This window comes from Equus asinus, chromosome 7 (assembly GCF_041296235.1).
Source record: "Equus asinus isolate D_3611 breed Donkey chromosome 7, EquAss-T2T_v2, whole genome shotgun sequence".
In the NCBI taxonomy this organism is placed as follows: Eukaryota; Metazoa; Chordata; class Mammalia; order Perissodactyla; family Equidae; genus Equus; species Equus asinus.
In genome coordinates, this window is record NC_091796.1 from 85,038,974 (window position 1) to 85,062,348 (window position 23,375).

General features: G+C 57.5%; 1 protein-coding gene across 5 annotated transcripts; it reads left to right on the forward strand.

Moving 5' to 3' along the window:
* The first annotated feature begins 538 nt into the window (after positions 1-538).
* On the forward strand, positions 539-22,097 carry VASH1 (vasohibin 1). 5 transcript variants are annotated; one of them, XM_070514111.1, is made up of 9 exons: positions 539-769; positions 885-1,035; positions 2,606-2,994; positions 8,794-8,882; positions 10,111-10,167; positions 12,072-12,146; positions 14,856-15,237; positions 17,011-17,123; positions 18,020-22,097. In XM_070514111.1, exons 3-9 carry the CDS (start codon positions 2,689-2,691, stop codon positions 18,090-18,092), a joined length of 1,095 nt encoding a protein of 364 aa, XP_070370212.1. In that variant the 5' UTR covers positions 539-769; positions 885-1,035; positions 2,606-2,688; the 3' UTR covers positions 18,093-22,097. The 5 variants fall into 5 exon arrangements, with proteins under 5 accessions (XP_070370212.1, XP_014696371.1, XP_044630021.1 ...); XM_014840885.3 differs by lacking the exons at positions 539-769; positions 885-1,035 and adding an exon at positions 1,061-1,203; XM_014840886.3 differs by lacking the exons at positions 539-769; positions 885-1,035 and adding an exon at positions 1,245-2,185.
* Positions 22,098-23,375: the final 1,278 nt, after the last annotated feature.

The following is a 23,375-nucleotide window of genomic DNA, read 5'->3' on the forward strand; positions in this document are numbered from 1 at the left end:
TTGGGGAAATCACTCTCTGAGACTCGGTTTCCCCAGCTATACCACGAGCAGGTTGCAGCTGTTGGTCCCCGGTGATTTTTACACGCTTGGCATCTTCCTGCCTATGTGAGCTTAAGAAGATCCCCTCTTAACCAGCTTTCTTAAAGTCCTGTGACTTCCCATCACTGATCACCCCTGGTTTCTGACCCTGGAGGCAGCAACAGGCTGCTACTGAAGCTCCAGGGACCTAGGAAGTTCAGACACCTAGGACTTTAAGGAACAGACAAGAAACCACTGAGGACCTGGGGATTCTCCAAGGCGTCTCTGACCCAGCCCAGGTGTGGAAACCTCAGCTTGTCAGACAAAGGGAAGTTGAGAAACGCAGCAATCACAGATCTAAGGAATCCGAGTCTGCCGGCCAGGGCCCAGGAATCTGCATCTACCCCACCAGGCTGTTATTCCCACTAACTCCCGGTGGCAGAGTGGGAGGAGTCTTAAAGCACACAGGCTGTGTCTCGTTTTAGTGGTTCTTCGCTTCTGCTCCCCCTGTTCGCAGCTTTCCCGCGTTTCTGCTCTGTGGAGGGAGAGAAGGAGGGTGCGCTGGGTCCCCGTAGTCCTGTGCCCGCGCACAACAATGGCTCGTACTGTCACCTTCTTTTGGATGGGCTAACCCTTCCAACCATCGCCTCCCACTCCCCTGAGTCGTGGTCCCAAGACCCTGGGACACAGCATCCTCCCTGCAGGGGGCGCGGGACGGGGTCTCCCAGAGCCGGGTCCGGAGGCCAACTAGGTGCGAAGCCTGCGCACCCCGCTCCGAGTGGTGCAGGTGGAATAGGGTGACTTTTAACCCTTTCACTTCTAGCGGTAGTGACCCTAACCCCCCATCCCTGATATCCTCCTTTAAGGAGTTCCTGCGCCAGGAGGACTCTGCGCTTACCCAGTGAGACAACCTAGGCTGATGGATGGGGGAAACTGAGGCTCACAAAGGGAAGTGATCTGTTAGATGTCCCACAGGAAAACAGACGCTGAATCCGGTCTAGAATCCCGGTCTTCCAGGTCAGTGCTCTCACTTCTACACCAGGACCCCTGCTAGGTACTCCCCTTAGGAAATTCCCGACCGCTGGCCTTCCGAGCCCGGAATCTCCGTGGAGTTTGCGCTCTGGGTGGCACGTCGTAAACTTCCTCCGCAGCTCCGCACCGGCTGCGGGGCGCGCTGAGAGAGGGGTAAGCGGGGAGCGAAAGCCCACTCGCATCCTAGAGATAACTTGGGGCGGAGGGATGGCCTCGGGAGGCGGACGACCGGGCGGGAAGGCGCTGGCCCTTTAAGGGGGGGACGGAGCGCATGCGCGGCGCGGGCCGGAGTCGAGCCGGGTGGGCGGCAGGCGAGCTGGGGACGCGGCCGGCGGCAGCTGGGCCCTAGGGCAGGGGTGGCCGTGGCGGCCCGAGCCTCCCCGAGCTGCGGAGCCTTGACCTGCGCGTGGACCCCGCGTTCCGCGGGCTGCTCTCCGGGGACTAGCGCCGCTCGCGCTCGCCGAGGCTTTGTCACTCTCTTCCAGCTTCCCCGGCGGGCCGTGGCTGCGCGAGCCTCTGGGCTTGCCCTCCCCCGCCCGCGGATCCCTCCTCCACCCCTTAGCCGGGGCAGCGGTTCCCACCCCCGAGCAGCCGCGGAGCATCCTTCGCTCGCCCTGGCCGCGCCACCGCCCATGCTGCAGCCAGTTGGGGGCGGCGACCCCGCGGTCGGAGCCCACCGCTCGGTGAGCTCAGCCTGGCCCCCGCGCGCCGCCCGAGTCGGCCCCGCTGAGCCCCGGGCCCCGGAGCGGGACCCGCGCCCCGCGATGGCTCGGGTGGCGCAGCGCGGCGCCGAGTGCCCGCCGTCCGCCCGCTGAGACGCGCCCGGCTGGGGACCCGAGGGGCCTGGGCGCTCCCCGCCGAGCCCTTCCCCCTTCTGGGAGCTCCGCGGCTGCTTCCCGGGGGCTAGGGGCCGGGGAGCTGAGACAAAGCCCACTTTGTGCGGGGAGCTGACCGCGGGCGTGGAATGTGCGCGTCGGCGCGCGCCCCCTCCCCGCGCCCCGCTAGCGGCGGGTCTTGGCTCCCGGACTCATCACCTCGGAGAATTCGCACCCCCTCGCCGCCCTCCCGTCCTGGGGTCCCGGCTCGGAGCTGAGGGGGCCTGGAGTCACTTCGGTGCCCCCCAGAGCACGCGCAGGTGTGAACGTGCGATATTTTGTAGAGGAATTTGTTCTCTCCAAAACTGGAACCTGGGGCATCCGTGCCTTGACCCTTTCTGTGGCCGCAGGTCTGAGCTGTCTGGCCTCAGTTTCCCTGACTTTTCTCCTCTCTGCCAGTGCAGACTGCTGCCCGTTATTGTTCTCGCTGTCAAATGGGGATGCTTTGTGAAGGCTGCCAAGTTCGGGGGTGTTCTCTTTATCCCGTTTTTCAAACAGAACGAGGCTTCTAAGGCTGACCCCGGACAACCAACCCCCCCACACACCCCCCCACACACACCCCCCAACCTCGTTGAGGCACTGATTTTTTATCTTATCTAGTAGTAGTTTATTGTACTGGAGCCACGCCCTGGTTTCTTAAAGGCGCCGTGCACTCTTTTGGCCATGTGTTGTCTCTGCAGCTGGTGTGTGGGAGGCCTCCTGTGAGCCACCTACCTTTTCCTGCCTCCTGATACATTCTCCTGCCCCCGTCAAGAATTTGGGGATGCCAGGGGGGAAGAAGGTGGTCGGGGGTGGCGGCAGCAGCAGTGCTGCCCCCACTGCCCCTGCGGCCCCCTCTGGGGTCAGGCGCTTGGAGACCAGCGAGGGGGCCTCAGCCCAGAGAGATGATGAGCCAGAGGAGGAAGGAGAAGAGGACCTGCGAGATGGAGGCATCCCCTTCTTTGTCAACCGGGGTGGGCTGCCTGTGGATGAGGCCACCTGGGAAAGGATGTGGAAGCACGTGGCCAAGATCCACCCCGATGGAGAGAAGGTGGCCCAGAGGATCCGTGGGGCCACAGACCTGCCCAAGGTGAGGGGTTTGGCGGGTGAGGGGTGGGGATATCTAGGGTTTTCCTGCCCTTGGGACTGGGAGAGTAAAGCCATACTTTCCTTGGTGAGGTAGGGGACCAGTGGCACGGTAGGGTTTAAAATTACAGACAGATTGTACCTGTCCAGAAGAACTTTCTCTCAGCTGCCATTGAGGTTGTTCTGTGAGGTCCTCATGCCCTGTTTCCAGGAGGCTCCCCTCCATCTCTTTTAAAATGCCCACGTTTATGGGCAGAGCAGCAGATTAACATGTACAGCACATGAGTGTGGCTTGATATCTTATTTGCTAAACCAGAGGCCTGTGGGCAGAGGTAATGCATGACTAAGGAGGATCCAGGGCTTCTGATGTGGAGAAAGTATGCTCATGTGTTACCTCGCTGAATTCTGCAATAGCCTTGTGAAGTAGGTGCTGCCTGGGACCCCACGTTAGAGATAGGTAAGAGGAAAACTCAAGTCGGAACTCCGGGCCCCCCAGCCAGTGAGTGACAGAGCTGAGACTCAGCCCCAGGTCTTCAGGTTCCAGGTCCTCTGCTCTCCTGGACACTAGATCAGGGCAGTTAGAAGAGAGCCTGTGGAGAGGGGTACAGTTGAATTACTTTGCTGTGTATGCCTGGATCTCCTCCATGACGGCTCTCCTGCAGCTGTGACACCCCGGAAGGCCAAGGCTGTGTCTCATTCATCTTTGTCTTTCCGAGGCCTCCTGTGTGCCTGGCACAGATCAGGCACTTACATGTATTTGCTGAATGAAAGGCCGCTTGAGACATCCTGTGCTGTACAGCGCTATGTGGAAATACATGCCCGACTTTTTAACATTATGGTTGAGACTGACGAAGCACTCTCAGATGCCGTGGCCTGAAATCCCCAAAGAAAAGCCCTTTGGACAGAGGTCAGAGTCCAATGCTTAGTCGTAGCTGCTCAGGTGAGCACGAAGGTGGCCAGGGAGAGTGGCAATTAATGTGGATTAGACAAGTGGCTTGTTTCGTTTTTACCAAGTTATTGGTAGAGCCATCAGAAATTGCCTTCTGGGAAGAGAGAATTCAAAGGTTGAAGGTTGAGCGACAGCCTAGTGTTTCCAGGGGAAATAAAGTGTGGACTGATTTTGAATGGCTACGTAATTGCCCTCTGTACTTAGAATTTATTTAGCTAATTTATTTATTCCGTTATGGTTGGACATTGTTTCCAATAATTTATTCTTAAAATGAACACTGTGGTCAACATTCTAAAACATAAATTTGGGAGTCCATCTCTGATTCTTTCCTTGGGATAAATTCCTGGAAGAGAAAGTATTGTGTCAAAGACTATGACCATTGGTTCGGATCACCTCCTATCTATGTGACCTTAGCGGTTCCCTTCAACGTTTTTGAGCCACAGTTTCCTCCTCTGTGAAATGGGCTTGACTGTGGTGAAGGTTAAATGAGAGACTATGTGTTCAAGCATTTGACAAACTAAAGCTTCAAACCAATACTGGTTATTGGATGTTCAATACTTGTCTTCATGTCCTTCATTGGGAAAGGAGGCTAGATTGCACTCAGAGCATGTCTAAGGCCAGAGCCACACGCTTCTCCCACATGAGCAAGTTGGTGTTTAGCAGATGGCTCTCCAGCCAGCTCGCTTATGTCTATATCAGGCTATGGAAGAGTGTGAATGCTTCCCAGCAGAACTGTCACCACTCCTGCAGACTGAAAAGATCAGTGAGCTCATTAGTGACTGGTCTGTAATGTCATCTTGTCATCTTCAACCTTCTTGTATAGGAAAGACATCAGTGAAGGAATGAAGCTGTTGTCGGGGTGGGGCGGGGGGTGTCAGGATTGACAGGAGTGTGGTAGTGTGAAAGGAAGCTTGTGAGAGGCTTGGAAAAATTTGGAATTTCCCCTCCTCAAACCACGGGGAAAAGTGTTGCAGAGGGAAAACCCACCCAAGTCTGTGTGGGGTTCCTCCTTGACCTTGGCCCAGAGTAGAAAGGAGCCCTAGAGTCTAGGAGGAGCAGAGGAGTCGGGCATACATCAGTGGTTGGATCCCAGAATGCCAGCAGCAGAGTGGATGGACCCCTGGGCTGGCCCCTCCCTGAGGGCCTGTGCCCTTGGAGCTGGTGCAGAGGCATTCTCAACAGAGGTCACACCGTGGTGGGCCCAAGAGATGTTTGGGGATGGCATAATGCTTTAAAAGACCACTTGAGCCACAATTTAAAATTAGGAGATTTCACATAAAGATCTAGACTTTTGGCATCTTTTCAGAAAATGAGCGAGGCAGGAACAGAGATTCTGCGATCCCACATGGCAGCTGGCGCTGGGAACTGGTTACCCCTCCCCCAGTTGGCCATAGTCCCCCCACTGCCTCTCAGCCTGCCCTCCCTGTGTATTGACCTGCCCGGCCCTGCAGGTGCTTCAGTCTGGGACCCCTGCCATGTACTGTGATAAAAAGAGAGAGCTCAGAAGTCCAGTCCACCATGTTCACGTCCTGGTTCTCCCACAACTGCTTCTGTGAGGGAGGCGTGCAACCTCCTTGTGCCTCAGTTTCCTCAGCTGTAAAATGGGGGTGGTAGTAATACTCACTTCCCAGGGTTGTTGGGAGGAGTTGGTGAAGTAAAGCACGTGAAACAGGTGAGTGTGTAATACCAAGCCAGCAAGGAGTGAGGGTGCAGCAGACCACCCCCTGGGCACTTCGGGGCAGCGTCCTTTGAGTGGATGATGGCCCACATACTAAAGGGCAGCAGTTTCCAAAAGGATCCCAGATCCAGGAACGGTTTGTGCTCCATCGTAAGAATCTCTCCTTGGTGTCTCAAGCTGCCGCGACTTTTAAAAGCTCCATGGCCACTCCTCCCAGGCCTGGCTGCCAAAGGTCTTCTGACTGTGGCTCTGGCCACTGAGCTCCTGCAGAATGCGAATTTGGACATTTCCTCCAAAAAGGCCACATCACTGGGGTCAGCATGTGCTGACCGATCTCTGGCACACACTGGAATAACGGTGACAGTGAGCAGGAGTTGAGCCTTTGCTGTGTGCCAGGCCCTCGACGTGGCAGCGGGTCACCTCTGCTCTGAGGTTGGTTCTGGTATGGTACCCCTTTTACAGCTGAGGTATCTGAGGCATGGAGATGTTAAGGATGTTGATGCCAGACAGCACATGGCAGGTTGGGGATTTAGATGGCGATGGTCAGGTTCCAGTGCCAGCTGTGTCAGCCTCTAGGCTGTCTTGCTTCTTGCCCGCATGTTCAGTTGTCCCACCTCCCCCAAGCCTCCTTTTTGAGCTAGACTGAACAGGCTCTACCAGGGAGGATGTCAGGACTTTAGGGGGTTCCTGGAGCAAGGATAACCCTTGGCCTTGGTATGGAGGAGGATTGTCCCTGAAGAGATCTGGGTAGCCGGCATCCCTCACCCGCATGGCACCCCACGTAACCCCACTCCTCAGCCGTGAGGAAGTATTTCTTGGCTCCTGGTTTGGGGGCGGGGGGACAGATCCAGGCTCCCAGTCCTAAAGTGAGCCTGGTCAGTTGGACATACAGAGTCTTATTTGTTTTGAGCGAATGTGTGTGTGCTTGTGCGAACATTCAGAAGAAAGATATTGGCGCTGTCTGCCGGGGTTACAGGAGTTGCCACGAGTCATGGAGCTGCCAGACTGCTCCTTCCAGCGAAGCCTCGGTGGTGGCGGCCTTTAAGGCCCTGCTTGTGAATCCCTGGTCTTTTCTGACCTTTTGGAGCCATTTCCTTCTCCCAGAGCAGCTAGTTCCTTGCTCCTCTGTCTGGATGGCAGGTGCCAGTGCCCTCGTGGGTACTTCCCGGGCCTGGCCCAGACCTTGCTCTGGTGAGCTTCAGCGGAGGACTCTCAGACGACTCCTTGTTTGCGGTGTCTCAAGGGAGGGTGTACTTAGTGTCTGTCCCAAGCTCCTGGGAGTCCCTGGGTGCCCTCTCCTCAGAAGTGATGACCCGCCTGCCTCTCAGGGACCTTCCACCTGAGGAGGTCGGGTCCATGCTGTTTAGTAAATTTGGAAGTAATTCCTCTAACTCCGCTCCCCACCCCCCACCCCCATATCCTTGACCCAGGGAGGCGAGGCCAGGCCCTCAGAGAGTTCTGGAGCCCATCTGGCACAGGCTGGTCAGGCAGGAAGAGGGAGAAACCCCCATCCCGGGGGTTTTATCCCCCCGGTGGCTATGAGTGGTGGCACCAGTTGGGACAGTGATGTGACGTGAAAGAGGAAATAGCTTCCTCCAGACAGAGGTGTCAGCTGCTGGGGACTGCCCAGGCAGGAAGGAAGGGACCAGGGAGGGAGGGAGAGGAAGTCCACGCAGCGCTCTCACTCCCAGACCAGGCCTTCCGTCCTGCCTTTCCACCCTTTGGAAGAGTACGCATCTGTTAGAGGCTGTCCTGTGCCCCTGCCCTCAGCAGCACCCCAGACACGAGTGTGCGTGATCATGGGTGTGTCACCTCCCCCCATGTCAGAGCCCCACCCCCTGTATCCATGTTATTGAAAAGGCTGTGCCCTGTGGGCTCGCCATCACTACAGGGCGAGCCTCCCCCACCCCAGCCCTACCCCGAGTTCACAGGGGCTCCTGCTGTTCCCCGTCCCGTCACACACACCCCTGCCCATGCAGACTGAGACTCGGCAGCTCCAGCCTGCTGGGTGGGCTCCGTGTGGGCTGGGGGGCTGGGCAGAGGTCTGGGGGGCAGAGGGTGAGACCTCTGCGTGTGAAGAGCCTGAGGCCACCCACAGCTGGCAGTGCCGATGGCCAAAAGGGAGCTCAGAGGGGTGGGCCTTATCTCTAGGAATCTGGTTCTTCTGCCCAAAGAAGTATGTTCTGTAATCCCAGAGGACGCTAGTTGATGCTTCGCTTGGCGGCCTCAGCCTCACTGACTTATTGCAGCCAGTCTGCCAGGATTTGGTCTCCCCTGGTCAGAGACGGGGCCCTGCGGCCTGGGCTCAGCACCTGTGCATGGTCCCTTTCCTGGAGACTGCCTAATGGCTGAGGGCACAGCCTCGGGGTCTGTGGCTTCTGACCTGACCCCAGCAACCTGGCAGCCCATGGCTTGTCAGTTCCCAGCCACCAGGAGGTGCCTGCCTGACACCCTGTCCCTCTTCCTGGGCCAGGTGCTGTGAGGACAGCTTACAGGCGTGGAGTGGCAGGAAAGGGAGGTATTGAAGGGGACCCGGGCTCCTGTGCCTCCGTGAAACCCCTCAGAGCAGCTTGGCTGTGGCAAGTAGATCCACAGCAAGACCTGTCCCAAAGCTTGTCCCTCTAGCCTGCTCGCACTGGCTTACTCCTCGACAGTTCACAGTGGAGCCTAGAAGGCCTCATCAGTATTCCAGGATACGGGGTGGGTGACACCTCTTGCCACAGGTGTGGCCACCCCTCGAGGAAGGGCTCCCCCAGCCCAGGGCAGGGCCCTGAGAGGAGAGGACACTGGGTCAACCGGTTTTGACCCAGCATTTGAACCAGAGTGAACCTTACACCCAAATGAACTTAACCCCCACGTTGACATTCTTGTTAAGCTTTGAAGTTAATGAATATTTAAAATTCCAAACAGTTGGTGAGTCAACCTGTGTTTTTCTAAAATTATTAAAGCAGCATAAAATTGGACCATCAACATAAGCTGCAAATTAGGAACAGCTATCAAATGCCAGGAGGGAGAGGAGTGGCCTTGGTCGGGGCCTGAAGGAGCCTCTGGAAGGGGCTGCGGAGGAGAGAGGCTTAGGGTACGAGGGAGCAGGGAGGCCCTCCCTGGGGCGTGGCTCTCTGGGGGCTCGTGTCAGTGTCCTCCCTCTGTGACCAGAGCTCTCTGTCCCTCCCCAGATCCCCATACCGACTGTGCCTACGTTCCAGCCCTCCACACCCGTCCCTGAGCGCCTGGAAGCCGTGCAGCGCTACATCAGGGAGCTGCAGTATCCTCCTGGTCCAAGGTCAAGGCCGCTGGCGTGGGGCTGGTGTGCGGGTCCAAAGGCCGAGCAGGCTTGTTCTCAGACAGGGCTGGGGAGGTGTCAGCAGCACAGCCTCCGTCCACACCACAGCAGCGCCGTCCACACATCATCTCCACGCCCTGGAGTTGTGCACATGCAGCCCGTGCCTGCCCTGGGTGTCAGAGGGACTTTATCTGATGAGTGCCAGACCCACTCTCTGCGCCTGCCTCCTCCTCCTCTGTGGGATGGGGTGAATGTCTCCTGAGCCACCCTCTGGTGGATGGCCAAGTCTGGACCTGCCAGCCCACACGTCCTCTGCCGTCCATCCAGCCCCAGCAGAGGGAGAGAGGGAAAGCTCCTTCGGGGCTGTTTAAAAACTAGTTTTAAAGGTGGGGTGGGGCGGATGGAGGAGAAAAAGGATTTTATGCTCCAGGAGGTAATTTCCACGTCTTGGAATGGTCTCCCAGTTCCTTGCGGTTTTCTTCCCTGGCAGGAGCCAGTGGCCCAGTGTGGAAATAGCTGGACTCCCCTGAGCCTCGGTCTCCCCCGTGTCCCTGCTCTGAGCCCCTCTACCCCCTGTGCCCTGCATGGAGCTCTGTGTCCTGGGTTCCCTCCCCCAGCCCTTCTAGCTGCAGATGAGGCAGAAGTAGAAGGACCAGGCATGCGTCCTGAGCGGGAGAAAAGCCAGGCTGTTAACTGAAAATCGGGTCCAGCCCTTCCCTTTGCCAGTAGGGAAATAGTGTCCCGAAGAGGGGAGGCGGTTGGCCCAGGAGCAGCAGCCAGCAGTTTAGCTGAGCTGGTCCCCCACCCCAGCCTTCTCCTCTCAGTCCATGTTGCTTCTCAGCTGGTTGAAAGAGAGCTGTCCACAGGTCAGCCTCTTTCCCGGCCCTGGCTGGCCTGGCTGCCTGCTCCACAGCTCCCTACCTAGGAGAGGAGGCCAGGAGAGGGCAAGAGTGGAAGATAAAAAGGATGAAAGAGAAGGACAGAGGGGCCATGTGGGGTGAGGAGAAGCTCACATGCTGTGACCGCCTCTCCCCTCCAGACCATCAGGACTTGAGCATCCTCCAGGGTGCCTTGTGGGAAGCACTTGGTGGGGTCTTCACCCAGCCTGCACCCCTGGGAGTGCTGGGCCCTAGAATCTGGAGGATGGGTCGGGGCAGAGGGACGTGCATCTTCCAGACCAAGCCGGGAGGCCCTTAACCCACACCTGCAGGTACAATCACACAGGGACACAGTTCTTTGAAATTAAGAAGAGCAGACCTCTGACAGGGTAAGTGCGTGGGGCACCCTGTCCCTTTGCACCGAGGCTGACAGTGCCCCCCGGCTAGTGGAGCCCCTCGGGAGCCTGGGGTGGAAGCCTGGGAGGCAGGCAGGGACTCTCCCCAGGGATGCCAGCCAGTGGGGGCAAGTACCACCATGGCCCCTAAGAATGTCATAAAGAGGGAACTCTGGCTGAGATGACAACCAAGGCTCCCTTGATGAAAAGGAAACCCCAACATCCATGCAGAGCTACAGTGGTGACCACAGCCCCCCAGCTTGCCTTGGTGCTGGTAGAGGGTGGTCCTAGGTAGATTGTCCATAGGTGACCCTTGGATCATTTTTTTTAATTGAAGTGTAATTGACATAGAATATTATATTAGTTTCAGGTATACAATGTAATGGTTTGATATTTGTATATATTGTGAAATGATCATCGCAATAAGTCTAGTTAACATCCGTCACGATACATAGTTACAATTTTTTTTTCTTGTGATGAGGACTTTTAAGATCTATTCTCCTGGCAAGTGTCAAATATGCAATACAGTATTACTAACTATAGTTACCATGCTATACGTTACATTCCATGACTTCTTTATTTTATAACTGGAAATTCTTATCTTTTGACCCCCTTCACCCATGTGGATTTTTTTTTTTTGCTGAGAGGTGGGCCTACCTGGAGAGAGCCCTTGCCGCTTGCCTCCACTCCCTGCACCTGCCTGGGCTCCCCCCATTGCAGGGAGCCTGTGCCATACCCCGCTTGCCTTACTGGGCTCTTCTCGTCATTTAGGACAAGGCCCAGTGTCTAAGCAGCAGGGACCCCACTGGAGAGCACACTGCATCTCTCACTTCCTATTCCACCACCCAAGTTAGACCCCTGGCTGGATTCACCCCAGAGAAGTCCCGAGGGCCAAAGAGAGTGAAGAGTGAATGTTACAGCTATGTCTGGGGGCTCAGCCCGGAGCCGCCCACAGGCTTAACACCTGGTGCTTTAAAAATTAATGTGAATTTTACGTCTTGTTCCACACACAATCTTTCCATGTTCACTTTCTCATGAAAAATTTTTAAATGGGTTATTAGCTAAATTACTTAATTACCCCCTCACCAAGCCCCTGGGTGGAATCCAGCCTCCCTAACCCCAAAGCTTTGCTCCTGTTGTCCTGTGGCTGCTGTGTGCTGGGGGCCCAGCTCCAGCCTCAGTGGGAGGGAGGAGTCCAGCACCCGCCTGGGCAAAGCCAGTGGCCAGGCTGCATTCCCAGGCCGGGGGGCACCATTTGGTGAGAAAGGAGGAACCAGGCCTCAGGGAAAGGCTGTTCTAAAGTGGCCTGAATTCCAAGTTCAGGAGCAGGCTGGGGAGTCACCAGGCTACCACTTGTCCAGGCCCTGGGCAGCAGGCCAGCGGTGGGGGAGCAGTTGCAATCAATTACAAGCTCTTTGGAGAAGCCGTGGTTGGGTCAGGCGTGTCCACTGAGCTCTGGAAGGGATGAGGTCAATGCTGAGATCCTCAGCATCCTTGGTATGCTCTCCCGCTGGGCCACATCACCATCACAGAAGGCCCCAGCCCAGTGTCATAGGACCTGCCTGTGACTGCATGACCCCCTTCCATGCGCCCCTCCCCACAAGGTCTTCGGAGCAGGAGCCTGGGATGGGAGGAGGAAGTGTGAGGAAGGAAGGGACAAGGGGAAAGGGCCTCCTTCCTTATCTTCACTGGCTGCCTCTTCTCTGCCCGCCTCCCGCAGGCTCCTGATGGACCTAGGGGGAGGGGAAAGAGGTGCTGGGCCTGAGCTGAGGCAGCTTGGAAGGCAAGGGGGCCTCTGTCCTTCTAGCATTTGCAGTCTACCCTGCCCCAACTTCTGACACCCCCAGAGAAAGGGGCTGGAGGCTCCGTCCTCATGGCTCCGCCTCCCTTCCCCCCAGGCTGATGGACCTGGCCAAGGAAATGACCAAAGAGGCCCTGCCAATCAAATGCCTGGAAGCTGTGATCCTGGGAATGTATCCTTTCTCGGGTCTGGGAGGGGGGCCCCGGCTTGCTCCTGGAAGAGGAAAGCTGAATGGGCTCCGGGGCCGTCCCAGCCCCCTCTCCCAGTAGTCGGGAACTTGGCCCCAAAGCGAAGGAGCTTAAGGGGGCTTCGTCCCCCAGGCCTCAGTTGCTACCTTTCCAGGCAGCTCTTTGTTGAGTCTCGTGGACACAGCAACCCTGTTCTCTGATCAGGGCACATTGCCTCACAAAGGCTGTTGTGCCATTGCCAGGAACCAAACGGTCTGGGAGAAGCAGGTTGAAGGCCCAGATGTTGGCGGTTCCCCGACGCATTGATTTGTGGAGAGAGTGGATGGGATCTTTGAGACAGAACTGCCTTTCAAACAAACAAGCAAAAACCAAGCAGGGTTTCTCGGTCACCCCCACCCAAAGGGCAGAACTGGGGCGTATAGCTGGGTCACCAGGGTACTAGGTGGGACAGACAAGCTCCTTAGAGAGGGCCCCCCAGTGTCCATAGTCACAGCAGGGGGAGGAGGCAGGTGTTTATGGCCAGTTCCGTCCTAATTGGCCCATGCCTGAGCCCTGCCCTGTTGTTAAAACTATTTTATTATAGGAAATTTTAAATGTGTACAAACATAGAACAATGTAATGCATCCCAAGTGCCCATCACTCAGCTTCACCAGTTACCAATTCAAGGCCAATCTTGTGTCATCCCTGCCCACCCTTCACTGCTCCCTCTTTCTCATAGCCCTACTGGCTTGTAACTATTCTGTCTGCCACCCTTAGTGGAGGTGCCTGGCTGGGTACAGCAGAGCAGGGCAAGGGGGAGGGCGTCTAACAGAGCAAGAACTGTGCTCCCTAGGAGCTAGGACAGGTAGGAGGAGAAGATGATGGTCCAAGGTGACAAGCAGCTTCCCCAAGGAGGACTGTGATCCGAGGGGGCACTCCCCTCTCCCCTCCCCTGTAGACATACCTGCCTTAAGTTATCCAAAGGGGCTGTGGGGGGAGAGTCTATTCCCCCTCCCCCAGAGGTCCTGAGAGCTAACCCCGCTGTGACAGTTGGGCAGGCCCATTTCCAAGGACCTGACAAGCATTTCCCTGCCTACGGGTTCTTCGCTGGGAGGAGCATGAGGCCGGGCCCACGTGAACGCGTCCTTCAGGGCCACACACCAAAGTGGGGCTCCTGCCCACATTGTTGGAGGGAAGCTCTGCTCCCCTCCTCCCAGGGCACACTGAGAAGCTGGTCCAGGCAGGATCACATGGTCCCAGAGGCCCTTCAGAAGTTACCTGGTGGCTTGTGGGCAGGAAGAAAAGGGCAGCCCCCATCTAGGCGAGGGGTCCCTCCCCGGTGTCCCCGCAGCACTGCCACAGCTCCCTGGGTCGCTGCACACATGGTGGGCGCTGTACTGAATTTGTCCCCATGTCTCTCCTGGCTGCGCCCTGTGCCTCTGCCTCCTTGTCTCTGTTTCCGCGGCCACTTGCAGGGAGTCGGGCCCAGGAGCATTAGAATGCATTTGGTGCTGAAGGGAGCACGCTGGAGTGGCTGAGAGCACAGAGTACCTGGACCTGAATCCTACCTCTGGTGCCAACTCCCTGTGCGACCCCGAGCAAGTTCCTTAGCATCCTTAGCATCTCGGAGTCGTCCTCTGCAAAAGGAGACGATGGCAGTGCCTGTCTCATGAGGTTGTTAGGACAATTGAAGGAACGGTGCCTGTCGCACACTTGGCATGGTATCTGTCCATGGGATCTGCTCCAAGCTTTTATCTGTTCATCTCCTTCTACTCATTCATTCCAGAAGAGTTTTATTGAGTAACTAGGATGTGCTAAACCCTGTCCTGGGCCCCAGAGCTACAGCACAGAGCATGACAGACAAGGTCCCTGCACCTCAGAAGTTTACATTCTAGCAGGGGAAACAGAAAATAAGCAAGTAAACAAAGAAATAAGTAAAACAAGGACAGACTGTGGTGAGTGTGCTGTGGGGGAAATAAAGAGCAGAGCACACTCGCCTTAGAAAGGGAGGCCAGTGAGGACAGCCAAGCCTGAGGCGTGAGAAGGAGCCGGCCATGTGCAGGTGGGGCACAGCCCCAGGGGCCCAGGGAAGAGCTAGTGCAGAGGGGCCTTGGTGCAAGGAGAGACTGAACAAGTGGGGCGGACGGGGTGAGAGCTTGCAGTGGGCAGCGGGGCCGGGTGGTGTTGGCCTCCTAGGCCGTGCAAATGACCTTGGTTTTATTCGAAGGGCAGTGTGTGTGTGTATGGAGGGGTGGGCAGTGAGAGAGAGCAGAATTGTCTGCATCTGGGAGGAAACATGTGCCAGAGGAGAAAGAAAACTGTGAGAGAGAGTGTCAGAGAGAATGTGGGGTGAGGAGGATGGGCGTGTGACTGGCAGGAGGAGGCCTGTGTGGGGTCCACAGGCCTCGCTCATCCTTCCTTCAGCGACAACGACTCTGGAAAGCCCTGCAGTTTGGGGTGAGGGACTGCTATTTATTATTTTGTGAACCCTGCTTCACATTATGGCAGCGGCCTCTAAGCTCTGAGAGCCTGAGCCATAGAGATTCAGTTCCTCGCTAGACAACAGGAATATGGCGATAAGTGAGACTCGCGCAGGGCCCCTCCCACAGCATCGCGCTCCGGGTGGGCTGGGGGGTGTGCCAGTCCTGCTCCTGTCTGTCTGCTGGTTCCTGTGCCTCTCCCTGGCCGTGTCCTTAGCTGGGGTGCATGGCCAGTTACCTCACCAACAGCATGCCCACCCTGGAACGCTTCCCCATCAGCTTCAAGACCTACTTCTCAGGGAACTACTTCCGCCACATCGTGCTGGGGGTGAACTTCGGGGGCCGCTACGGCGCCCTGGGCATGAGCCGGCGCGAGGACCTGATGTACAAGCCGCCGGCCTTCCGCACGCTCAGCGAGCTCGTGCTGGACTACGAGGCCGCCTATGGCCGCTGCTGGCACGTGCTGAAGAAGGTCAAGCTGGGCCAGTGTGTGTCCCACGACCCGCACAGCGTGGAGCAGATCGAGTGGAAGCACTCAGTCCTGGACGTAGAGAGGCTGGGCCGCGAGGACTTTCGCAAGGAGCTGGAGCGGCACGCCCGCGACATGCGGCTCAAGGTCAGTGTGGGCCCCGGCGCCACCCACGCGCATGCAGGCCCTGGGCCAGGCTGTGGAAATGGAGAGGCTGCTGCTTTCTGGTGCTCCCGTTCTCCAGGGTGTGCTGCCCCCAGCCCCGCAGAGGTGATGTGAGGAGCAAGGGAGGTGACCCGTGTCAAGTTTACACGGTGTCGGGCTTTACTCAGTGGTCCTTAGTGTCGGGAGGGTCTCCTCACGTGGGCAGCCAGGGCAGGCTCCGGAAGGAGGCAGCAGGTGAGCTGGGTTTGGGTGGACGGCAGGTCTTGGGCATGTGGAGAAGGGCAGAGGTGCGACAGTGCCCGGGTGGAGGGGACTGAGAGTGAAGACTGGTTGGTGGGAGAGGATGGCCTGCCTTGAGGGAGTGCTGGGTGGTATGGTGAGTAGCTTCCACCACCTGACTCTTGACACCCCCCAACACTCAACATCCAGTGAAGGGCTAGGAGGAGGTCAGAAATGGAGGAAAGTCAGACCATGGGCATAGGATGGGGGTGGTTGTCCCCTCTCCCTCCTTCCCAGCCACGATGCCCAGGTCAGGAGGGGCTGTTGTACCTGGAGCAAGAGGGCTGAGCTGCTGTGGAGTTTGCCCCTGAGCCAAACAGTGGGCAGAATCTTGGTCTCTCCCTGGGCCCCTGGACTGGGGGGGGCCCACTGGGCCCCTCCTGGGAGTTGAGCCCCTCCCCATCACTCACTCACTGCTCACTCTGCGCTCCCAGCAGCCTGGTGCTGCAACCGCGACCATGGTACTGTCACGTCCATTGCTGCTCCCCACGGCCCTGGAGGCCGTTGGGCAGTAGGTGGGAGCTCCGTTTTCAGGGTGGGAAACTGAGGTGCAGGGAGCCCAGAGGCTTCCTCACAGGCGGTGAGGAGATTGGACTGGAGATCAGTCTCCGGATGGGGAACCCAGGCATGTTACAGGTGCCTGTGGTGCCCCAGCACGGGGTCAGAGCTAGGGCTATCCAACCCCGCCAGCTCCCAGGCCACAACCTTGTGGGGTGACAGCACTTTCCCCCCAGGCATAAACCAGCTGCAGGCGACCTTGTCGCTTTCTGGGGCTGGTCCTCCCCTGTGTCGCTCTGGCTGCCCAGCACGCTGGTCCTGCTGTTCAAGGCTTAGTGTATCTTCAAGGGAGCTGGTTGGGTTGAGAGTTGGAGCCAATAGTTACCTCGTCCTTAGTGCTGTGATTCCCAATCTATTTGGTGCTAAGGACTCCCCATGTTGTTTGTTCTCTCCAGCACCCCCATGGTGTACCCCGTGTTTTGAAAACGCAGGTCAAGCTGGCAGTGCCGTATAAGGATGATTCATTTGCTCTTCTCGCTTGTACTTAATCAGACACGCAGCCACCAGTCTGAGCTTCTGATTGGCCCGAGATCACCAGTGTCACCCTTGGGGCTGGTAGGAGGATCCCAGCCCAAAGCTCAGACACGGCTGCTTCCCCAGCTGGCACATCTACCTGGCATGGGGAAATGGCCCTTTCCTCGAAGGCGTCATACAGTCGCATGAGAGCACGGTGCCTTGCCCAAGGCCACGCTGTTTCATGGGCCTGGGGAGATTGGGCAGCCCCACTGAGGAGCCGCTGCCCTGGCTGCTTAGGGCCTGGGAGACAGGTTTGGGAAGACCCAGAGACAGGATACAGTGTTGCTCCCTTGAGGCTTCCTGGGTCTTGCTCAGGGTGGCTGCCAGGCTTGTGGCTCCGGCAGGGTGGGACGGGCTCTGGGGCCACCCTGAGTGAGTCTTTGTTTCTTCCTTCCCACCAAGATTGGCAAAGGGACCGGCCCTCCCTCCCCAACCAAGGACCGGAAGAAGGACGTGTCCTCCCCCCAGCGGGGCCAGTCCAGCCCCCACCGCAGGAACAGCCGCAGCGAAAGGCGGTAAGGGACGGGCCGTGCCTCGGGGACCCAGAAAAGGCTTTTCCTTTCCTCTGATCTCCTGGGTCCCCCAGTCTTCTCTGTCGCACCCTTCCCTTTCTCCCCCTATCGGAGGGAGGTGATTTGGGATGGGGGGTTTGGTGTGGTGACACCTCTTGCCCCAGCAGCAATGCAGTCCCATTTCCCCAGAGAAGATTCTCCCTGGGCCACCGGTTCCCCTGGGGCCAGAGCAAGAGGGCCATGCAGCAGTCCGAGGCAGCTTCTGTGGCAGGGAGGGGAGAGGGGTGGGCCCTGCCAGTGAGTGAGTTCTCCCAGGAGTATCGCTGGGAAAGGTTTAACATCAGGTAGCGGCTGGTGGATGGCTTTGAACGTAACTTTTCCCGTTACAAGTCTGTGGGTTTTGCTTAAATCTAGATAGCCAGAGCAGCCCCTTAAAATTACCAGGCCACCTCCTCTGATTTGTCTCCCGCGTGTCCAACTGGCTCTTTCTTTGAATATCGCCGTCATTCATGGGGTACCCCTCTGGAATGGTTAAGGGGCACCGGGCATGCCTCCCATACCCGGCATCATTGACGCTGATCCGGAGGCTTTTGTGGAGAACAGGTTCCCCTTGGAGAGATTTACAGGTTAAGCTGTTGCAGCCGACTGTGGCCAGGTTCGCTGACCTCCGGGGAGGGGCAGGACCCTGTAAGACAGTGCAGGGGCCACACTCAGGACAGTACAGGCAGGTCGGGGGTTCCAGCAGACATGCTTCCACGTGGACTTTATGGCTGCATTTGGGGCACCTTGGAGAATGGTGGGGAGAAGCCACCAGGGGCAGCCGCCGCTTGCTCTCTCCTCCCTGCCTCCCTGACGGATGACTCACGCCTTCCCCATCCTCTGCTCTCTCCTCCCTGCAGGCCTTCGGGTGACAAGAAGCCTTCCGAGCCCAAAGCCATGCCAGACCTCAACGGGTACCAGATCCGAGTGTGAGGCGGGTGGCAGTGCCCCGGCCTCGCGCACCTCTGCGGGCCAGGATCCACCTGCCAGAACCAGCCTCGCTCACTCGTGGGGAGGGGGGCAGGTGATGGGCGGGGCAAGGGGCAGCAGGAAGAGCGTGTCCGAGCTCAGCCACCCAGGCTGCTGCCCCTCCCGCTGGGCCAGGCCCCCTAACTTTGGGCCGAGAGGCAGTTAGTGTTGTATTTGGAGGTTTTAACTCAACAACTGAAGTTTAAGGTATTTGGGAAAAACTTAAAATGAATGGATCTGCCAGTGGCTGGAAGGCTAATGCTTAGGAGATCTAAGTGCCCCTGCCCCTGGCGTCCCTCTGGGATTTGGCTCCATCCTATCTACGGGAAACCTCCCGGCCCCACTGGTCCTGTGGCGAGACGGGGGTGCGCGGGGGGAGGGACGGAAGTGTTTTTTCAGTTATGCCTGCCCTGGCAGGATCTTGACCCAGGGAAAGGGAACCAGGGTAGGAATCACACTGGGAAAGGTCGCTGTGGCCCATATCTAGAGCTTGGCACAGGCCACACCTACCCCAAGAGTGGGAGCCCCTGGCCCTGGAGAGCCCCATGGACGGTGTATGGGGGCCGACACTGCCTACTGGCACAGCCCCGTGCTGGGGTGGGTTGTGGGCGAGCCCAGGAGCGAACCACAGGGGACGAGTTCCCGGGCCCCTGCTTGTCTCCTTGCTCAGCCCAGCTCTGCCTGTTGCTGAAGCCGGGGGCTCCCTGCAGAGGGGCTGAGCTTTGCTGAGGGCCCAGAGTTGCGCTGCGCTCAGAATGACTGTAGGGACTGAGCAGACCTGGGGGGTTCAGGAACCATGGCTGCGGATGGGGTGGGACACTCAGGCCTGGGTCTGGCCCCCGGCAGACCCCGGGGTGGACACTGCTGCTCCCCTCTTTCTCTTACCTCAGCACTGGCTGGGGAAATGAAGACCAGACCAGGATGCTTGTGCCCCGGGCCCACCTGCTCTCATCTGGCGGCCTGTCTAGGTTTGGGGGTCCTCGGGATGATCAGGCCTGTTGCATGTGGCTCGTCAGGGGAAAACCTAAACAGCTGGAGTCTGCACAGCCTGCATGTCAGGCATGAGATAGCTGGTAGGCAAGTGAGAATTTGTAGAGAAAGGTTGGCTGGGGGAACGTTCTGGTGGCTCAAGCGACAAGGAGGTGTGTAGAGCAAGGGTGCAGTGTGGCCATGGAGGAGGGGCAGAGCCAGAGAGCTGGGGGGTGTAAGTGAGAAAAGGATGTAGGGGAGAGTTTAGAATCAGGCTGCCTTGGGGATTAGTGAGTTCCCTATTACTGGAAGTATTCAAGCAAAGACTAGATGGCTCCTTGTCAGAGGTCTGTAGAGGGGACTGAGGTTATGGAAGGGTAGCTGGATGAGATGACTGTTAGGTTTCTTTTTACTGAGAGGCAGGGGCAGCTGGCTGTAAGGCTGCAGGGTCCTGGGGCCTGGAAGAGGGAAGATCAGAACTAGAGTTGTCAACTTAAATGCCTACAGGGCCAGGTGATTAAAAGGAGAGCTGCAGGGCTGGGTGGGGACTGTGGCCAACTAAGGAGGGCATACCCCATAAAGTGGCTGCTGCTGCTCAGCTTTCTCAGAGCGCAGGCCCTGCCTTGCCAGACTGTCTGATATTTTTCAGAGGCCAGAACTCCGAATTTTTATGTGAAATATCTGATTTTGAAATGTTGGCAGTCGGTTCAGAAAATTTAAAAACCCAACGTGAAAGAGAATGCCAATTTGTAATCTCTGAAGGAGAGCGAGCTTGTGCTGGGGAGAAGTCCACAGAGATACTTAGAGGTGGCTGTGAAAGTTCTAGGCCTCCTGGAGCAGCCTGGGCCGGAGCAGCTTCCTCGTCACCGAGGCCCCTCCCAGAGTGGGCAGCTGCCCGTGTTCATCCTGCTCACTCTCCCTGCAGACCAGAGACAGATCAGAGACCCCCTGCAGCTGCTGTGTCAGCAGAGGGAGGGGAGCAGAATAGAGAGAGTGTGGGCCTCAGCCTGGCAGGGCGATGGATGGTGCCTGAGAGAGAAGGAGGGAGGGAGGGACAGGATGCCTGTGCTGATGTGAGTGCCTGTCAGGGAAGGCACCAGGGGCTGGCAGCTCTTCCAACCAGCAGCTCTCGGCCTAGAGCCAGGCCCAGGAGCAAGGCCAGCTGGTCAGTCCCTTGCCTCGCCAACTTCCTAATGGGGTCAGTGGGCCCTGGGGAGGTGCCCGACCTTCCCCAGTGCCACACCCCTGCCAGACCAATCTGAGGGGCATTGTGACCCCTGACTCACCATCCCATCCCATCCCAGCTTTCGGGGAGCACAGATGGTGGTCCCTGTCTTTCCACATTCGCCTGAGGCAGAGATGGCTCACTTTGGGAGGCATGAGGCTGAAAACGAGGCCTTTTCTGGGTCTGAAAGTGGGTGTTCCCTGTGGGCTGTTCATAGGCAGGGGAGTGGCCCCAGATGCCCCTGCGCACGCACGACAGTGCTTGAGGTGAAGAGGTGTGTGAGGGAGCTGGGGTCAGGGAGCTGGGGAAGCTGCTCCTGTGGGGGAGCCCAGAAGCCTCTGACTCACAGGCTCCCTCCCAGAGTCTTGGGGAGGAGGAAGCCGAATGAAGCCCCGTCCCCTACTGTGTCTGCCAGCGAGGGAGCTGATGACCCCACACGCATAAGCCCCTAGCACTCCCCTTCCTAGCGGAGACCTCGGCCTGTGGGGACCACCACAGGAGATAGTGGTGCTTTTTAGTTTATTTTTAACTGTTTCTCATATGTAGCAACCTCTCCTCCCCACGCGGGCGGGCGTGTTTACACGGGCTCTGCTCCCTGGGGCTGCCTGGCTGCAGAGTTTCCGGGGACACAGAGGCAGGGACTTTGGGGCCTTAGTCACCATCACCTCATCTCACTTCCCGTGAGGGACAGGGGCTCGCTCCCCCACCCCCTACCCGGCTCAGGACTGCCTTCTAGCACTCAGCCAGGCCCCTCTGCTCGTGGGGTGGGGGCTGCCGGCTGAGGAGGGGCCAAGGTGAGGTCAGAGGAAGCGGCTTGAGGGTGGGTCGCATGGGGGTGATCACGTGGTCTCCCCAAAGCCTGGCTCCTGTGCTGAGGGCTGGGTCAGAACACTGGGAAGCTGGGTTAGAGAGCCTTCCCAACCACCTGACTGCCGGTCCTCTCCCTCCCATGGCCTCAGCACATTGTCACGTCCCCTCACCCATCACGCCAGCCACCCCATCCTTCCTGGGCGTGGCCAAGGGGGGATAGCAGCAGCCCCCGGCCCAAGGGCGCGATGATGAAGCCTAGGGCTCTGAGCAGAAGAAAGAGCCTGAGGTTGGCCTTATCTGGTTTCCAGCCCTCTGTGTCATCTCATGCCCCACCCCTTCCAGCTTCGACTTGACTTCCTGGCTCTGGGACAGTCTGATTCTGGCCAGTAGTGTGCCCAGAGGCCTGTGTGCCCCTGTGCGCCTGGTTCTCTGCTGGGATGTTTTCTGGTTTAGCTGTGTTGCATCCCCAGGCCCACCCTCTGGCTTCAGAATGCAGGGCCGTGCGAGCTGGGCCTGCATATTGACTGTGTTCTTTGTGCAAGAGCTCGACTGTGTTGAAATCCCCACGTCCCTGTTCCCACTGAGTACCGGGTGTGCAGGGCAGGGAGAGGAGTGTGCGTTGGGAGGCAGGAGGTCTGTTCCAGGCCAGGCAGCACTGCCCAGTGCTAGCTGCCAGTCCGTCAGGATTGACTCCTTGCCCCGTCTTGGTGCTCCGGAGTCCGAGTTTCCCTTCTTAAAGCCTGATGAGAGATGCAGCCAGTGTGTTTGTCCCGGAGACCTGGTGATGGCGCCGCCCCCTCCCTTAACTTTGTGTTGGGCTGCGTGTGGTCCTAGGCTTTGTTCTTCTCATATCAGTATTGCCCTCCCCTTTCACCTTTACACTTCGTCTCATTCCTGTTCTCACTTTCCCCTGAAATGAATAAAGTACCCCCAGCTCCGCTGTGTGCGCTGGGCGGAAACCACTGCATACGTGTAAGCCTCGTCTCCTTTCTTCTGGAAGCTGGGGCTGGAGCCCGGCCCACTGGTAGCTCTAGGAAGAACGTGACCAGAGGTGAGGGGAGCCCCAAACCAGCCAACAGAAAACCTCGCAGCCCCCGCAGTCACAATGAAGCTTCTTGGGCCCCAGACTGTCACCCTCAGCCTGCCGAAGCCGCTGAGCTCTTGTTAATCCTGATCTGGAGATCCTTCCTGCTGGCTGTAAATGAACCCCTTCTCCCTCACACAGCCAGCTTGGCCGGAGGCCGGAGTCTGCTCCCAGGATGCATTCCAGAGCCCTGCTCTTCCTGTCCTAGTCCCCAGCAGTCCTTCGGGAACAGAGGAGGAAGGGTGAGTGTTCTCTTGGGAGATGAGGTTGTTTCAGGAAACCATAGCAACGAGGATCTGAAATCTCATCTCAGTGGCCAGTGCGGGATCTATGGTGCTTAAAGCTACAGCTTTGGAAAACACCTCTGGTTCCCGTCACCCCTCCCTCTGCATCATCCCTCCGGCTCTGGACGTCTTCCCGTGCTTTAAGATGAGGCCAAACAGTTGCATCCAGACTTGCACAGAGATATCTTTCAGGCTCCACAGCACTTTTCACTTTTGTCCCCTCCTCCCCATTTCTCTGCTCTCCTTTCATTCAGCTTAAAACTTCTAAGGGAGATAGGATATTTCCTACTTCTCATCATGGCCATAAAGTCCTGACCAGAAGTGTCATTTAGCACAAGACCCCTCATTTTCAGTAGCGTGGTGGTGAGACAGGGTTACTGGGGAGAGGAGAGGCGTCCTTTGGAATCCACATCTTGTGCTGTCCCCCATCAAAGAGAGTTTTATTACTTACGAGCTCATTTAAATCCAGTTTAAATAATACCAGAAAAGGGTCTTGCACTAAAGGTAACCAGAATTGGTGAATATCTTGGATTGTACGCCCTTACACAGAGGCACTGTTATAATTCACACGTTCAAGTCCAGCTAAAATACCAAGTAAAGGGCCTCTTGGTGGCCTTCAGTGAGGTGGGCTGGTACACGGTGGCCCTGGACTGCTCTCGTGCAAACGAGGGCAGGGTAAGTGCCAGGCGAGAGTCTGCCATGAGTCAGGCAGGCTCATCATAGACACTGCTTGGCCAGTTTCTTAGAACTGACACAGAGGTAAGTGTCATTGTGGACTCCTGGGAGGATCAGAGCCCAAGTTACTGGGTTCATTTTCTTAGTTCATTTTCTACCTCTCCATTTCTTTCAGGCTAACGGCATGTGCCTGCCTGCTT

Coding starts and splice junctions, on each gene's coding strand:
- VASH1 (XM_070514111.1), top strand. CDS start 2,689: ATGCCAGGGGGGAAGAAGGTGGTCGGGGGTGGCGGCAGCAGCAGTGCT. Junction 8,883..10,110: donor CGCTACATCAGGGAGCTGCA/GTATCCTCCTGG, acceptor CCACACCTGCAG/GTACAATCACACAGGGACAC. Junction 17,124..18,019: donor AACAGCCGCAGCGAAAGGCG/GTAAGGGACGGG, acceptor TCCTCCCTGCAG/GCCTTCGGGTGACAAGAAGC.